This window comes from Lathamus discolor, chromosome 5, assembly GCF_037157495.1.
Source record: "Lathamus discolor isolate bLatDis1 chromosome 5, bLatDis1.hap1, whole genome shotgun sequence".
Classification (NCBI taxonomy): domain Eukaryota; kingdom Metazoa; phylum Chordata; class Aves; order Psittaciformes; family Psittacidae; genus Lathamus; species Lathamus discolor.
The window spans coordinates 16,305,917-16,322,771 of record NC_088888.1 but is presented as its reverse complement, the minus strand read 5'-3'; the positions used below and the strand labels follow the sequence as shown (position 1 = coordinate 16,322,771).

Sequence of the window (16,855 nt, the reverse complement as noted above, 5' to 3'; positions counted from 1 at the left end):
TTAGTGTGAGGTGTCCCTGGCCATGGAAGGAGGGTTGGCACTACATGATCTTAAGGTCCTTTCCAACCCTAACTATTCTGTGATTCTATGATTCTACCTCCTGGAAACAAGTGTGTGAGGACCGCCGGTTCCCCTATGGCCCGCCCTTCCCTGAGGCGCTGTTTCCTCTGAGTGGCTGCCTTGCCCACCTCCTCAAAGGTGACTGTCTGTACTGGGCCCACTGACAGCCACCTGGGAGGGCGCTGCCAGGCAAGGAGCTGCGCTTCCGGGTTGCGCCCTTCAGCGGGGAGCTGCGGCCCCGAGGCAGGGCGGCGGCCTGAGGGGCGGCTTTTGGCGCTGACCACGTGGACTGGATGCTGCGAGTGGCACTGCGGGCCCTGGAGACGTCGAGCCAGCTGCATTCCTCCCCTTTCCAGTGTCACAGAGCGCAGCCGAGGAGCGTGGATGCGCTCCTCGCACCCACACGCCTTGGGGAGCTCTCTGAAGACAAAAGGAAGAGGGAAAGGCCAAAGGTGCGATAGAAAATGTGCCCCCAAAATACAGTGGCTGTGCTGAGTGATGTTTCTGCATTCAAACCATGGGCAGGAAGCTACCTCAAAGTGCCCGTGTGTGAAAATAGCCCAGAGCTGATGCGAGCCCTTCTGGAGCATGAGCTGCTTGTACAGGAAGGGATGTGGAAGTGGGCTGGGATGTAGAGCTGGGGCTCACATCCAGCACGGGAGCAAGCAGGCTGTGGCGTCTTCATCCCTGGAGGTGGTTGCTGGGGACAAATCCTCCCCAGCAGACAGAAGCACCCACCCATGGGACACGACACCAGGGGACGTGCAGCCAGCGCGCAGGGACACCAGGGAAACACACCCCCCCGTGTGATCGTTTCAGCTTTATTGATGGAGCCAGGGCCGAGGTGCTGCAGTGGCACAGAAACATTGGTGGCCGGAGGGCTCTGCTGCTAACACTGGGCACAGGTCAGCAGCAGGTCCTCTTCAGAGACAGCAACATGCTTGGGAGCCTTTCCAAAGGGCCTTCGTAGCTGCTGTGAACAGAGACCCTGTGACAGTGATGGTAATGTTGTCATTGTGCAGCTCTGTACCAGTTAATACCCAGAGTTTGGGTATCGCAAAGCATGCTCAGGGTACAGAGCCAGAGCTCCTTGCTGTCCTGGGGCAAAGTGGGAATGCAAAGAGCTGCCACCTCTGATGGGAGGATACAGGCCGGTGTTGGAGGATGTTCTCCCTCGTGCAGAGGAGCAAAGCGTGCTCCCGCCCATGTTGGACTTTGCCTCCAAACACAGTGCTGCCTTTCTGTTGTGACGTTGCCTAGTGCCACTGACGTCACAAAGCACTGTTGGCGTTGAGGCAGACACAGGGGGGTGGAAGACCAGGGTTGTCCCTGTGTCAAGACACTCCAGCTCTTGAGCGAGCAGACAGCACAGTGGTTGGTTTGCTCCTGAGCAAGCAGGATGCCTGTTGCCCACACCTCAGTGCATAAAGAGAGAAAGTCGTGGTGGGTCCAAGTTCTGAAAGGGTATGTTTGAAGCCTCTGCAGAATGGGTTATGACCCTGAGCCCTCCCGGTTCTTGGAAGAACATAAGAGGACTGTTTATTTTTAACAAAGTGCATGCTGTGAGCCTGTTAGAACAAGCGGGAGGACCCTCCGTCTTCCAGAGCGGTGTGTGCTGTCTCTCGGCAGATCAGGCTTCACGGCACGTTGGACTAGCCCGCAAGAGGTTTCCTTGGAATATCCTTAGTTCCACATGGATTCCCAGCGTGCTTTTACATTCATCCCTCCCTCCATCTTCACCCAGTCTGCATTTGCCTGCAGTTACGCAAAGAAAAGGGCCAGTGATAGCCTGGCTGCTAAAGAAATGCTGCTGAAGGGGAGGTACAAACCCCCGCCTGCCTCGTGAGCTCTTGAGCTGTCAGGGTATAGGCTGAACCCCCTCTACCCCCACGGACATGAATTATGGTCACAGCTTTTGTTGCAACTCCTTCTTCTATTCCGGAGTTAAGCCAGAGCCCTTCGTCACTAACCAAACAGTGCCAGTCGCTGTTGTACCAGATGGCGCGCTGGTGCTGTTGCTGACAGCTCAGCCACTGATGAGCTTATGCAGGACCAAGGCAACCCTGACACCAGGAATGCTAGGTTCAAGACCTGCCATCCCTACTGCTGCTCTCAGGTCTGCTGCTGAACGGCGTGGGTGCCACCAGCTTCACTATCCTTTTCCTCTTTGCTGCTCCGTAGGAAAATGAAGGCTCTGAAGACAGTGCCCCTGGTGCTGCTCATCCGCCTGTTCTTGTTTGGTGAGTCTCGTTGGAACTGGGACCTGAGGATGGTGCTTTAGGACATAGGGCTCCATGTGCTCTGACCAGAGTAGCCCAGCAAAGAGTAGGAAGAACTGAGAGGGGTGTGCCAGTCCCCCCTGCTTCAGAGGAATGGGTGTGGAGGCAAGGAAGGGCTCAGCCAGTTCTCTTAAGGCGATGGAGGGGCAGTGGCTAACCTCCCCTGGCCCCTGACAAGCTTCTGCGGGACAAGGAGCATGTTCCATGGGAAGGAATAGCTGTGTACTGTGGAGCCCTCTTTCACAACCTGTTGCGAAGACTACAAGAGGAGAAACAACTATGGCACCTGGGAGAGCCGGGGAAAGGGAAGCTGAGGCATAACCCAGCCTTAGACCAAGTCCTAAGTGTAAGGAGAGTTTTGGTGTGTGTCTTACAGGCGTTCACCACGTGGGACTGCTGGGTGAAGAAGGCCTCTCGAGGGCTGCAGCCTTCATCTCCTCCTACATTTGGCATCCCCAACAGCAGGTGACGTTCAGGTTTCTTCAGATCGAGACTGGTTTTACCAGGACATAAAGTACCACTCAGTAAAACGCTGTGGCTAGGGCTGGGAACAGTAGTCATCCTGGCGGGTCATACAGGTGAAGGTCAGTTGGACCGAGCATCAGTGTCTCCACAGCCACTGCACACAGCTGATAAAAAGAATTATGAGGCATTTTTGGGCCTGCATAGGTTCCAGCAAAGCACTGGTCTGTTGCAGTTTGTGATGACTGTTCCCTTCATTGTTGTTCCAGGGGTGTTTCCTCCCCTCTGGATGGGACCACAAGACTTGGAGGTACAGATTATTTCCTCTTGACTTGATAGTGATGTAGAGGAGCTCTGCCCCTGGGCCTCAGCAGGACATTGTTTCTGTCCTGCCTCACAGAGGCTTCACCTAGCACAGCTTCCTGACCTTCTCCCATTGCCCTTTCTTCGTGTCTGTCAAATGGTCACCTATAGCTCCCCACATCCAGTAGAGGACTGGGGCCACCCATCCGTCTCCCTTTTGCTTGTCCCGGGCTGTTTACAGCAAAGCAGGGGAGAGAGATGTTGTGGAGAGGAACCACCTGGCAGCAGCAGCCACCTTCCCTTGCCCTCTGTGTGTCTTGCAGCTTTCCTTCTTTATGTCTGAGCTGTTGCACTTAGTATTTTCTATCGGGAATACCACCTGTTCCCCTTGAGATCTGCTCTTGCCTGGCTTTCGTAAGACATTGGCACGTGTAATAGGGAACGTGGCGGCTTTGGGCACACTGGAGATGTTCCTCAGTTTCCCCAAATGTTCCCGGGCAGCCAGGAAGCTGCTTCTCAGCCTGAAACTCTAAGCACTTTGGAACTACCTCTCCCAGCTGCTTAAGACATGCCTGCCCTGCCAGTCATTCAGAGCCAGGCTTCTTACCTTGCTCACACCCCCATGGTGTTCGAGAGGCCAGCCACAACAGTTACAGTCTCTGTTCCTTGCTTTTCTAGGCCAGCAGGGAACGACATAGGAGAAGCGCTGAGTAGAACCCAGACCCTCAAAGAACAGCTCCAGAAGCTGCAGGAAGAGTTCTATCACCTGCACTGGAGCCTCAAGGATGTCACTGAGCGTGCTCTCCATGAAGCCTTGAAGCAGTCTAAGCTCCCAGGCTTCTCTGGATCGGTAAGGGCATGCTGCAGAAGGCTCTACTCAGAGGTTTCTTTCCTCCCTGCAGCCTTTATCCTTCTACAGTTCCCTGTCCTGGCTAGCCAAAAGGCTGGTGTGGCTGGAACAAGTGCTGTGCATGGCCACACTTCCTTTCCTCTTGCTCCACACTTCTGTATGGGGGAAGAGAGCGCCGCGATGGCAGTTACAGTTGCTTTACTTATACCTTCCTCAGAGTAGAGCAAGGCTGGGAGGTTTCCACGCAATCTGGGCGTTCCTCACAGCTGAGTTGAACCTCGTCCCCCTTCCCCTTGGCTGGCCTTGCAGGGGAGATGATTGTCCCATTCCTTCTCCTGCTAACAGGCGCTTGCCTTTGTTCTCTTCCCCAGGCTGTTCAAGAGATCATCAATCAAGTCGTGGAGAAGCTGGAAGAAAACCAAGTCCCAATGACTGATTATGCCCTCAAATCATCAGGTGCTGTGCCATTGTACACAGACTGGTTCCAAAGTGCTTCCTGTGCACACTGACAAGATGGGCCTTGGAACAGGCTCAGCGGTAGGAGAGGAAGGGCAAGAAGTCAAGGGCCACCTAGTGCCCTAAAAACGTACCCACTGACAGACTCTGGGAGCGGCTGGACTCCATCTGAAGAGCAGAAAGCCTAGCCGACATCCCAGCTGACATTACCACAGATTGATGAGTCCCTGCTCTGTGTTCGGGAGGGGTCACGCCAGGAAGAAAGAGGGGAATCCCCCGGCAGGAGATGGAGGATACTAAAAAGCATTTCTCAAGTGAACAGTGCAATATTCCTCCTGACATTGCTCAATGATCCTGCTCATGTTTTAATTTCCAGGGGCTGCTGTCATTCCTGAATACACAAGTCCATCCTACCGGAATACGGCGTATAAAATCAGCCTGTTTTCCCTGACAGTGATGGATTATGTGAGATCTCCTGAGCTTATTCTTGAGGTAGGAGCACCAAGAAACAGGAAAACAAAGTGGGGGGGGGGCGGGACGGGACGGGACACGACGACGGCGGGATGCAAACGTGCTGCTGAGAGTTGCCTTTACCCTTATGTTTGCTTTCTTTTCCTGTCACATTCTTGTATGGACCCACTCACTGTCTCCCTGCTGAGTATTTCCTCTCCCAGACTGCCTCAGGTCCTCCGTTTGAGCTTCTAGCAGGCAGGCTTGGTCCTGCAGCCTTTGTCTTCCTCGTCCCTCTGCAAACTGTCAGCATGGCTGAGAGCCTGCACTGCTGGAGGGCCCCACTCTGTGTTGGCAAGCCCTCCTGGCACTGATCATGGGAACACACCCAGCTGCCTGCCTTCACAGTGCTTCTGCAGTGCTGAAGGGGTCTTGTGACACGGGGATTCTCACAACTGCTGCTCTGTTTGGTACCGGCAGGGTCTGACCCAAGGATGCAGTTCAGAGCAGACCTGATGTGCCAGATCAGTTCTTACTCCGTGATGCTCCTGGCAGAAACGGAAGCCGGGTCACTCTTCTCCATGTGAACGTAGTTTCTTCTTCTCCTTTCAGAAGGAAAATCATCTAGGAAACTGCTGGCCCTTCCATGGAAGTCAGGGACACGTCTTCATCAAGCTCTCTGTGCCAGTCATTCCCAGAGCAGTCACCCTGGACCATGTCTCAGGGCCAGCGCTCCATGGAGACGGTATCTCCAGTGCTCCAAAGGACTTTGCTGTCTACGTAAGTGATTTCTCGGAGTGGGGGGCAGAGGGTTGCTCAGCATTTCTAAGCAGGGGGTGAATACGGGTCAGAACCCGGAGGCCTGCGGCTCCCTCTTGCCTTGCAGAAGAAACAGGCTCCTTGGAGTTGCTCCCTTTCCGTTGGATTCCTCTTTTATCCAATATACCACGCAAAAGGAAGCTTCTGGGCCAAGGCTGTGCTCCAGGAGCCACAGGGAAAATGAGCTGGCACAGTGTCTGCCCCTTGGACCTTCTTGGCTCCCAACGCCAGTGAGCACTGGTGATCCTCAGGGATCATTACCCTGGGAATGTCTGCTCCTTTTCTTACAGCCTACGCTCGTTAAGTAGGCAAGTGTGGCAGCATGCTGGCTAGCTTCAGCTTCTCGTCTTTTCCTTGTGATGATCTTCCTCGGATTATGTCGATGAAATAAATCAGGACTTCACCACCAGAAGTTAAGTCTTCCCATGGTGGACCAGGGCACTCATGTTTTCTCCACCCCATCTTTCTCTAGGGGGTGACGGAAGAACAGGAGGAGCAGTTCCTGGGACAGTTTGTTTTCCTGGCACCACTGAATCCCACTCAGACCTTTCAGCTAAAGGTAGGGGGACGGAGTGGGAGGAGAACGGAGAGGGAGCAATACAGTTTGCTGGGGAGAAGCTTCCGTGCCAAAGGGCTCAAGGCAGCATTCTGGAGAATGGCGTGTGCCATGCGGTCCCTCCTTCTGCTGTAACCTCCTAATGGCATATGCCTGGAATGCCATTCTCCTTCACTTTTGGGTTTACACTTCAGCGCTGACAGCCACCGCTGCTGAAGCTGAAATCAGCTTGGCTGTCTGGACTCCAAGTGCCTACAGGTGGCCACGTCCACTCAGGATACACTGCCGCTGGCCTGCTCATTAAAGACTAGAAATACGGGGCTTTCTGAGGATGCTGTTGTTCCTAGTACCGAGGCCAGCTAGACAGGGAGGCCATTCTGTGCCATGGCTTTCTAGAGAAGGCAATGAGGCATGATAGGGATACCACGGGGTCTTCTGACAGGGGAAGCATGTGCCCCAAAGTAGGCTAGAAGTCATTGCCAATTGATTCACTACAATTTCAGGGAGATGCTTGTTCCTTTCCTGTTCTTACGGCTAAATGAGGTAGAGCAGTGGAAGAATGTCTTGGCCACAACCCTCCCAGGGCAGTCAGGTGTTGAGCAAGTCCATTGCTGCAGCGCTCTGTCAGTAGTTGAATGCTGCAGCGCTGTGTCAGTAGTTGAATGCCAGCGAGGAAAAGACAACTCATCTCTTCTCCTCCTTTCAGAACGAGCACTCTGGGTTTGTGAATTACATCCTGCTGCAAGTGCTGAGCAACTGGGGCCACCCGGACTACACCTGCATATATCGGTTCAGGGTGCACGGTGATCCTGCCAGCAACGAGGGGAAGGTGGCACTTTGATCTGACAACAAAGTTCCTTGATTGTCATTGAGTGTTTTGCCTGTGATAACAAAGCTCCTTGATTGTCACTGAGTGTTTTGCCTGGGATGTTAAGGGCTAAGAGAACTGCTGTGCTTCTCTCCGCCCACAAGCTTACCGGAGACTTCCCTGGAGGGAGAGGTGATGTCAATAAAGGACTAAACTGTTTCCTGCAGATGCATTACTTTGGAGGATTAAACACACTGAATGTGTGTGCAGTTCAAGTAAAAAAAGGCTTCCAAGGACTCCAAAACGGGCAATAGGGAACCCCAACCTTTACCCTTAAAGACACACACCCCCACCCCCACCCCCCCCCAATATATTTCTGACCCCCAAAATAGTCCCTGGGTCCCCAAAATATAGTCCAGGGACCTCCAAATGCCAGCTCAAGTACTCCTAAAATGTCCTTTGGGGACCCAAAATGGCCCAGGGACCCCAATATACCCGTCAGGGACCCCCCAGATGGGCCTTAGGGTCCCCAAAATTTACACCCAGGGATCCCCCAAATCCTTTTGATGCCAAAATAACCCCTAGGGAAGACCAAAATACAGCCCATGGATCCCAAAATCCCCCCAGGGCCTCCGGAATGCCCTCTGGGGACCGAAAATGGCACCAGGGACCCTCAGGTTGCCCAGACAAGTGGTAAATGCCCCATCCCTGGCAGTGTTCAAGACCAGGTTGGACAGAGCCGTGGGTGACATGGTCCAGTGCGAGACATCCCTGTTTTCAGGGGGTTAGAACTGGATGATCTTAAGGTCCTTTCCAATCCTAACTGTTCTACTGAACTGGTTACACAGGATTTGGAGAAGGCTGAGGTTCTGAATGACTTCTTTGCCTCGGTCTTCACTGGCAAAGGCTCTGACCACACCAGCCAGGTCTTAGAAGGTAGACGCAGGGACTGTGAGAACGAAGACCTTGGGCCCACTGTAGGAGAGGATCTGGTTCGAGACCATCTTAAAAATCTGAACGCGCACAAGCCCGTGGGACCTGATGGAATCCACCCGCGGGTCCTGAAGGAGCTGGCGAGTGAAGTTGCTAAGCCAGTGGCCATCATGTTTGAAAAATCATGGCAGTCAGGTGAAGTTCCCGACGACTGGGAAAAGGGAAACATAAACCCCATTTTCCAGAAGGGGAAAATGGAAGACCCGGGGAATTACAGACCAGTCAGTCTCACCTCTGTGCCTGGCAAAATCTTGGAGCACATTCTCCTGGAAGGCATGCTAAGGCACACGAAAAACAACAAGGTGCTTGGTGACAGCCAGCATGGCTTCACTAAGGGGAAATCCTGCCTGACCAACTTGGTGGCCTTCTATGATGGGGCTATTGAATTGATGGACAAGGGTAAAGCAATTGATGTCATCTACCTGGACTTGTGCAAAGCGTTTGACACAGTCCCACATGACACCCTTGTCTCTAAATTGGAGAGATATCAATTTGATGGATGGACCACTCGGTGGAGAAAGAACTGGCTGGATGGCCACACGCAAAGAGTTGTGGTCAATGGCTCGATGTCCGGCTGGAGACCGGTAACGAGTGGTGTCCCTCAGGGATCGGTGTTGGGACCGGTCTTGTTTAATATCTTCGTCACTGACATGGACAGTGGGATTGAGCACGAGGGAAAGAATGCCATCCACAGGGACCTTGACGCACTTGTGAGGTGGGCTGATACCAACCTTATGAAGTTCAACCACGACAAGTGCAAGGTCCTACACGTGGGTCGGAGCAATCCCAGGCACAGCTACAGGCTGGGCAAAGAAGAGATTCAGAGCAGCCCTGCGGAGAAGGACTTGGGGGTGCTGGTCACTGAGGCAAGGAACATGAGCCGGCAGTGTGCGCTCGCAGCCCAGAAAGCCAACCGTATCCTGGGCTGCATCAAAAGGAACGTGACCAGCAGGTCGAAGGAGGTGATCCTGCCCCTCTACTCTGCTCTTGTGAGACCTCACCTGGAGTATTGTGTGCAGTTCTGGTGTCCTCAACATGAAAAGGACATGAAACTGTTGGAACAAGTCCAGAGGAGGGCCACGAGGATCATCAGGGGACTGGAGCACCTCCCGTATGAAGAGAGGCTGAGGAAGCTGGGGCTGTTCAGCCTGGAGAAGAGAAGGCTGCGTGGAAACCTCATAGCAGCCTTCCAGTATCTGAAGGGGGCCTCTAGGGACACTGGGGAGGGACTCTTCGTCAGGGACTGTAGTGACAGGACAAGGGGTAACGGGTTCAAACTTAAACAGGGGAAGTTTAGATTGGATCTAAGGAGGAAGTTTTTTCCTGTTAGGCTGGTGAGGCACTGAAACAGGTTGCCCAGGGAAGCTGTGAATGCTCCACACCTGGCGGTGCTCAAGGCCAGGCTGGACGAAGCCGTGGGTGACATGGTTTAGTGTGAGGTGTCCCTGGCCATGGAAGGAGGGTTGGCACTACATGATCTTAAGGTCCTTTCCAACCCTAACTATTCTGTGATTCTATGATTCTACCTCCTGGAAACAAGTGTGTGAGGACCGCCGGTTCCCCTATGGCCCGCCCTTCCCTGAGGCGCTGTTTCCTCTGAGTGGCTGCCTTGCCCACCTCCTCAAAGGTGACTGTCTGTACTGGGCCCACTGACAGCCACCTGGGAGGGCGCTGCCAGGCAAGGAGCTGCGCTTCCGGGTTGTGCCCTTCAGCGGGGAGCTGCGGCCCCGAGGCAGGGCGGCGGCCTGAGGGGCGGCTTTTGGCGCTGACCACGTGGACTGGATGCTGCGAGTGGCACTGCGGGCCCTGGAGACGTCGAGCCAGCTGCATTCCTCCCCTTTCCAGTGTCACAGAGCGCAGCCGAGGAGCGTGGATGCGCTCCTCGCACCCACACGCCTTGGGGAGCTCTCTGAAGACAAAAGGAAGAGGGAAAGGCCAAAGGTGCGATAGAAAATGTGCCCCCAAAATACAGTGGCTGTGCTGAGTGATGTTTCTGCATTCAAACCATGGGCAGGAAGCTACCTCAAAGTGCCCGTGTGTGAAAATAGCCCAGAGCTGATGCGAGCCCTTCTGGAGCATGAGCTGCTTGTACAGGAAGGGATGTGGAAGTGGGCTGGGATGTAGAGCTGGGGCTCACATCCAGCACGGGAGCAAGCAGGCTGTGGCGTCTTCATCCCTGGAGGTGGTTGCTGGGGACAAATCCTCCCCAGCAGACAGAAGCACCCACCCGTGGGACACGACACCAGGGGACGTGCAGCCAGCGCGCAGGGACACCAGGGAAACACACCCCCCCCGTGTGATCGTTTCAGCTTTATTGATGGAGCCAGGGCCGAGGTGCTGCAGTGGCACAGAAACATTGGTGGCCGGAGGGCTCTGCTGCTAACACTGGGCACAGGTCAGCAGCAGGTCCTCTTCAGAGACAGCAACATGCTTGGGAGCCTTTCCAAAGGGCCTTCGTAGCTGCTGTGAACAGAGACCCTGTGACAGTGATGGTAATGTTGTCATTGTGCAGCTCTGTACCAGTTAATACCCAGAGTTTGGGTATCGCAAAGCATGCTCAGGGTACAGAGCCAGAGCTCCTTGCTGTCCTGGGGCAAAGTGGGAATGCAAAGAGCTGCCACCTCTGATGGGAGGATACAGGCCGGTGTTGGAGGATGTTCTCCCTCGTGCAGAGGAGCAAAGCGTGCTCCCGCCCATGTTGGACTTTGCCTCCAAACACAGTGCTGCCTTTCTGTTGTGACGTTGCCTAGTGCCACTGACGTCACAAAGCACTGTTGGCGTTGAGGCAGACACAGGGGGGTGGAAGACCAGGGTTGTCCCTGTGTCAAGACACTCCAGCTCTTGAGCGAGCAGACAGCACAGTGGTTGGTTTGCTCCTGAGCAAGCAGGATGCCTGTTGCCCACACCTCAGTGCATAAAGAGAGAAAGTCGTGGTGGGTCCAAGTTCTGAAAGGGTATGTTTGAAGCCTCTGCAGAATGGGTTATGACCCTGAGCCCTCCCGGTTCTTGGAAGAACATAAGAGGACTGTTTATTTTTAACAAAGTGCATGCTGTGAGCCTGTTAGAACAAGCGGGAGGACCCTCCGTCTTCCAGAGCGGTGTGTGCTGTCTCTCGGCAGATCAGGCTTCACGGCATGTTGGACTAGCCCGCAAGAGGTTTCCTTGGAATATCCTTAGTTCCACATGGATTCCCAGCGTGCTTTTACATTCATCCCTCCCTCCATCTTCACCCAGTCTGCATTTGCCTGCAGTTACGCAAAGAAAAGGGCCAGTGATAGCCTGGCTGCTAAAGAAATGCTGCTGAAGGGGAGGTACAAACCCCCGCCTGCCTCGTGAGCTCTTGAGCTGTCAGGGTATAGGCTGAACCCCCTCTACCCCCACGGACATGAATTATGGTCACAGCTTTTGTTGCAACTCCTTCTTCTATTCCGGAGTTAAGCCAGAGCCCTTCGTCACTAACCAAACAGTGCCAGTCGCTGTTGTACCAGATGGCGCGCTGGTGCTGTTGCTGACAGCTCAGCCACTGATGAGCTTATGCAGGACCAAGGCAACCCTGACACCAGGAATGCTAGGTTCAAGACCTGCCATCCCTACTGCTGCTCTCAGGTCTGCTGCTGAACGGCGTGGGTGCCACCAGCTTCACTATCCTTTTCCTCTTTGCTGCTCCGTAGGAAAATGAAGGCTCTGAAGACAGTGCCCCTGGTGCTGCTCATCCGCCTGTTCTTGTTTGGTGAGTCTCGTTGGAACTGGGACCTGAGGATGGTGCTTTAGGACATAGGGCTCCATGTGCTCTGACCAGAGTAGCCCAGCAAAGAGTAGGAAGAACTGAGAGGGGTGTGCCAGTCCCCCCTGCTTCAGAGGAATGGGTGTGGAGGCAAGGAAGGGCTCAGCCAGTTCTCTTAAGGCGATGGAGGGGCAGTGGCTAACCTCCCCTGGCCCCTGACAAGCTTCTGCGGGACAAGGAGCATGTTCCATGGGAAGGAATAGCTGTGTACTGTGGAGCCCTCTTTCACAACCTGTTGCGAAGACTACAAGAGGAGAAACAACTATGGCACCTGGGAGAGCCGGGGAAAGGGAAGCTGAGGCATAACCCAGCCTTAGACCAAGTCCTAAGTGTAAGGAGAGTTTTGGTGTGTGTCTTACAGGCGTTCACCACGTGGGACTGCTGGGTGAAGAAGGCCTCTCGAGGGCTGCAGCCTTCATCTCCTCCTACATTTGGCATCCCCAACAGCAGGTGACGTTCAGGTTTCTTCAGATCGAGACTGGTTTTACCAGGACATAAAGTACCACTCAGTAAAACGCTGTGGCTAGGGCTGGGAACAGTAGTCATCCTGGCGGGTCATACAGGTGAAGGTCAGTTGGACCGAGCATCAGTGTCTCCACAGCCACTGCACACAGCTGATAAAAAGAATTATGAGGCATTTTTGGGCCTGCATAGGTTCCAGCAAAGCACTGGTCTGTTGCAGTTTGTGATGACTGTTCCCTTCATTGTTGTTCCAGGGGTGTTTCCTCCCCTCTGGATGGGACCACAAGACTTGGAGGTACAGATTATTTCCTCTTGACTTGATGGTGATGTAGAGGAGCTCTGCCCCTGGGCCTCAGCAGGACATTGTTTCTGTCCTGCCTCACAGAGGCTTCACCTAGCACAGCTTCCTGACCTTCTCCCATTGCCCTTTCTTCGTGTCTGTCAAATGGTCACCTATAGCTCCCCACATCCACTAGAGGACTGGGGCCACCCATCCGTCTCCCTTTTGCTTGTCCCGGGCTGTTTACAGCAAAGCAGGGGAGAGAGATGTTGTGGAGAGGAACCACCTGGCAGCAGCAGCCACCTTCCCTTGCCCTCTGTGTGTCTTGCAGCTTTCCTTCTTTATGTCTGAGCTGTTGCACTTAGTATTTTCTATCGGGAATACCACCTGTTCCCCTTGAGATCTGCTCTTGCCTGGCTTTCGTAAGACATTGGCACGTGTAATAGGGAACGTGGCGGCTTTGGGCACACTGGAGATGTTCCTCAGTTTCCCCAAATGTTCCCGGGCAGCCAGGAAGCTGCTTCTCAGCCTGAAACTCTAAGCACTTTGGAACTACCTCTCCCAGCTGCTTAAGACATGCCTGCCCTGCCAGTCATTCAGAGCCAGGCTTCTTACCTTGCTCACACCCCCATGGTGTTCGAGAGGCCAGCCACAACAGTTACAGTCTCTGTTCCTTGCTTTTCTAGGCCAGCAGGGAACGACATAGGAGAAGCGCTGAGTAGAACCCAGACCCTCAAAGAACAGCTCCAGAAGCTGCAGGAAGAGTTCTATCACCTGCACTGGAGCCTCAAGGATGTCACTGAGCGTGCTCTCCATGAAGCCTTGAAGCAGTCTAAGCTCCCAGGCTTCTCTGGATCGGTAAGGGCATGCTGCAGAAGGCTCTACTCAGAGGTTTCTTTCCTCCCTGCAGCCTTTATCCTTCTACAGTTCCCTGTCCTGGCTAGCCAAAAGGCTGGTGTGGCTGGAACAAGTGCTGTGCATGGCCACACTTCCTTTCCTCTTGCTCCACACTTCTGTATGGAGGAAGAGAGCGCCGCGATGGCAGTTACAGTTGCTTTACTTATACCTTCCTCAGAGTAGAGCAAGGCTGGGAGGTTTCCACGCAATCTGGGCGTTCCTCACAGCTGAGTTGAACCTCGTCCCCCTTCCCCTTGGCTGGCCTTGCAGGGGAGATGATTGTCCCATTCCTTCTCCTGCTAACAGGCGCTTGCCTTTGTTCTCTTCCCCAGGCTGTTCAAGAGATCATCAATCAAGTCGTGGAGAAGCTGGAAGAAAACCAAGTCCCAATGACTGATTATGCCCTCAAATCATCAGGTGCTGTGCCATTGTACACAGACTGGTTCCAAAGTGCTTCCTGTGCACACTGACAAGATGGGCCTTGGAACAGGCTCAGCGGTAGGAGAGGAAGGGCAAGAAGTCAAGGGCCACCTAGTGCCCTAAAAACGTACCCACTGACAGACTCTGGGAGCGGCTGGACTCCATCTGAAGAGCAGAAAGCCTAGCCGACATCCCAGCTGACATTACCACAGATTGATGAGTCCCTGCTCTGTGTTCGGGAGGGGTCACGCCAGGAAGAAAGAGGGGAATCCCCCGGCAGGAGATGGAGGATACTAAAAAGCATTTCTCAAGTGAACAGTGCAATATTCCTCCTGACATTGCTCAATGATCCTGCTCATGTTTTAATTTCCAGGGGCTGCTGTCATTCCTGAATACACAAGTCCATCCTACCGGAATACGGCGTATAAAATCAGCCTGTTTTCCCTGACAGTGATGGATTATGTGAGATCTCCTGAGCTTATTCTTGAGGTAGGAGCACCAAGAAACAGGAAAACAAAGTGGGGGGGGGCGGGACGGGACGGGACACGACGACGGCGGGATGCAAACGTGCTGCTGAGAGTTGCCTTTACCCTTATGTTTGCTTTCTTTTCCTGTCACATTCTTGTATGGACCCACTCACTGTCTCCCTGCTGAGTATTTCCTCTCCCAGACTGCCTCAGGTCCTCCGTTTGAGCTTCTAGCAGGCAGGCTTGGTCCTGCAGCCTTTGTCTTCCTCGTCCCTCTGCAAACTGTCAGCATGGCTGAGAGCCTGCACTGCTGGAGGGCCCCACTCTGTGTTGGCAAGCCCTCCTGGCACTGATCATGGGAACACACCCAGCTGCCTGCCTTCACAGTGCTTCTGCAGTGCTGAAGGGGTCTTGTGACACGGGGATTCTCACAACTGCTGCTCTGTTTGGTACTGGCAGGGTCTGACCCAAGGATGCAGTTCAGAGCAGACCTGATGTGCCAGATCAGTTCTTACTCCGTGATGCTCCTGGCAGAAACGGAAGCCGGGTCACTCTTCTCCATGTGAACGTAGTTTCTTCTTCTCCTTTCAGAAGGAAAATCATCTAGGAAACTGCTGGCCCTTCCATGGAAGTCAGGGACACGTCTTCATCAAGCTCTCTGTGCCAGTCATTCCCAGAGCAGTCACCCTGGACCATGTCTCAGGGCCAGCGCTCCATGGAGACGGTATCTCCAGTGCTCCAAAGGACTTTGCTGTCTACGTAAGTGATTTCTCGGAGTGGGGGGCAGAGGGTTGCTCAGCATTTCTAAGCAGGGGGTGAATACGGGTCAGAACCCGGAGGCCTGCGGCTCCCTCTTGCCTTGCAGAAGAAACAGGCTCCTTGGAGTTGCTCCCTTTCCGTTGGATTCCTCTTTTATCCAATATACCACGCAAAAGGAAGCTTCTGGGCCAAGGCTGTGCTCCAGGAGCCACAGGGAAAATGAGCTGGCACAGTGTCTGCCCCTTGGACCTTCTTGGCTCCCAACGCCAGTGAGCACTGGTGATCCTCAGGGATCATTACCCTGGGAATGTCTGCTCCTTTTCTTACAGCCTACGCTCGTTAAGTAGGCAAGTGTGGCAGCATGCTGGCTAGCTTCAGCTTCTCGTCTTTTCCTTGTGATGATCTTCCTCGGATTATGTCGATGAAATAAATCAGGACTTCACCACCAGAAGTTAAGTCTTCCCATGGTGGACCAGGGCACTCATGTTTTCTCCACCCCATCTTTCTCTAGGGGGTGACGGAAGAACAGGAGGAGCAGTTCCTGGGACAGTTTGTTTTCCTGGCACCACTGAATCCCACTCAGACCTTTCAGCTAAAGGTAGGGGGACGGAGTGGGAGGAGAACGGAGAGGGAGCAATACAGTTTGCTGGGGAGAAGCTTCCGTGCCAAAGGGCTCAAGGCAGCATTCTGGAGAATGGCGTGTGCCATGCGGTCCCTCCTTCTGCTGTAACCTCCTAATGGCATATGCCTGGAATGCCATTCTCCTTCACTTTTGGGTTTACACTTCAGCGCTGACAGCCACCGCTGCTGAAGCTGAAATCAGCTTGGCTGTCTGGACTCCAAGTGCCTACAGGTGGCCACGTCCACTCAGGATACACTGCCGCTGGCCTGCTCATTAAAGACTAGAAATACGGGGCTTTCTGAGGATGCTGTTGTTCCTAGTACCGAGGCCAGCTAGACAGGGAGGCCATTCTGTGCCATGGCTTTCTAGAGAAGGCAATGAGGCATGATAGGGATACCACGGGGTCTTCTGACAGGGGAAGCATGTGCCCCAAAGTAGGCTAGAAGTCATTGCCAATTGATTCACTACAATTTCAGGGAGATGCTTGTTCCTTTCCTGTTCTTACGGCTAAATGAGGTAGAGCAGTGGAAGAATGTCTTGGCCACAACCCTCCCAGGGCAGTCAGGTGTTGAGCAAGTCCATTGCTGCAGCGCTCTGTCAGTAGTTGAATGCTGCAGCGCTGTGTCAGTAGTTGAATGCCAGCGAGGAAAAGACAACTCATCTCTTCTCCTCCTTTCAGAACGAGCACTCTGGGTTTGTGAATTACATCCTGCTGCAAGTGCTGAGCAACTGGGGCCACCCGGACTACACCTGCATATATCGGTTCAGGGTGCACGGTGATCCTGCCAGCAACGAGGGGAAGGTGGCACTTTGATCTGACAACAAAGTTCCTTGATTGTCATTGAGTGTTTTGCCTGTGATAACAAAGCTCCTTGATTGTCACTGAGTGTTTTGCCTGGGATGTTAAGGGCTAAGAGAACTGCTGTGCTTCTCTCCGCCCACAAGCTTACCGGAGACTTCCCTGGAGGGAGAGGTGATGTCAATAAAGGACTAAACTGTTTCCTGCAGATGCATTACTTTGGAGGATTAAACACACTGAATGTGTGTGCAGTTCAAGTAAAAAAAGGCTTCCAAGGACTCCAAAACGGTCAATAGGGAACCCCAACCTTTACCCTTAAAGACACACAC

At 53.6% G+C, this 16,855-nt stretch overlaps 2 protein-coding genes across 2 annotated transcripts; both read left to right on the top strand.

The window, feature by feature from the left end:
* The first annotated feature begins 1,753 nt into the window (after window positions 1-1,753).
* On the top strand, window positions 1,754-7,076 carry LOC136014741 (SUN domain-containing protein 3-like). The gene is made up of 9 exons (XM_065679705.1): window positions 1,754-1,881; window positions 2,242-2,332; window positions 2,716-2,804; window positions 3,783-3,954; window positions 4,326-4,410; window positions 4,787-4,902; window positions 5,473-5,640; window positions 6,152-6,238; window positions 6,942-7,076. The coding sequence occupies exons 1-9, from the start codon at window positions 1,754-1,756 to the stop codon at window positions 7,074-7,076; spliced, it is 1,071 nt and encodes a 356-aa protein (XP_065535777.1).
* A 4,143-nt stretch (window positions 7,077-11,219) lies between these two features.
* LOC136014736 (SUN domain-containing protein 3-like) lies at window positions 11,220-16,541 on the top strand. The gene is made up of 9 exons (XM_065679697.1): window positions 11,220-11,347; window positions 11,708-11,798; window positions 12,182-12,270; window positions 13,249-13,420; window positions 13,792-13,876; window positions 14,253-14,368; window positions 14,938-15,105; window positions 15,617-15,703; window positions 16,407-16,541. The coding sequence occupies exons 1-9, from the start codon at window positions 11,220-11,222 to the stop codon at window positions 16,539-16,541; spliced, it is 1,071 nt and encodes a 356-aa protein (XP_065535769.1).
* Window positions 16,542-16,855: the final 314 nt, after the last annotated feature.

Coding starts and splice junctions, on each gene's coding strand:
- LOC136014741 (XM_065679705.1), top strand. CDS start 1,754: ATGGATTCCCAGCGTGCTTTTACATTCATCCCTCCCTCCATCTTCACC. Junction 4,411..4,786: donor TTATGCCCTCAAATCATCAG/GTGCTGTGCCAT, acceptor TTTAATTTCCAG/GGGCTGCTGTCATTCCTGAA. Junction 6,239..6,941: donor CTCAGACCTTTCAGCTAAAG/GTAGGGGGACGG, acceptor TCCTCCTTTCAG/AACGAGCACTCTGGGTTTGT.
- LOC136014736 (XM_065679697.1), top strand. CDS start 11,220: ATGGATTCCCAGCGTGCTTTTACATTCATCCCTCCCTCCATCTTCACC. Junction 15,106..15,616: donor CAAAGGACTTTGCTGTCTAC/GTAAGTGATTTC, acceptor ATCTTTCTCTAG/GGGGTGACGGAAGAACAGGA. Junction 15,704..16,406: donor CTCAGACCTTTCAGCTAAAG/GTAGGGGGACGG, acceptor TCCTCCTTTCAG/AACGAGCACTCTGGGTTTGT.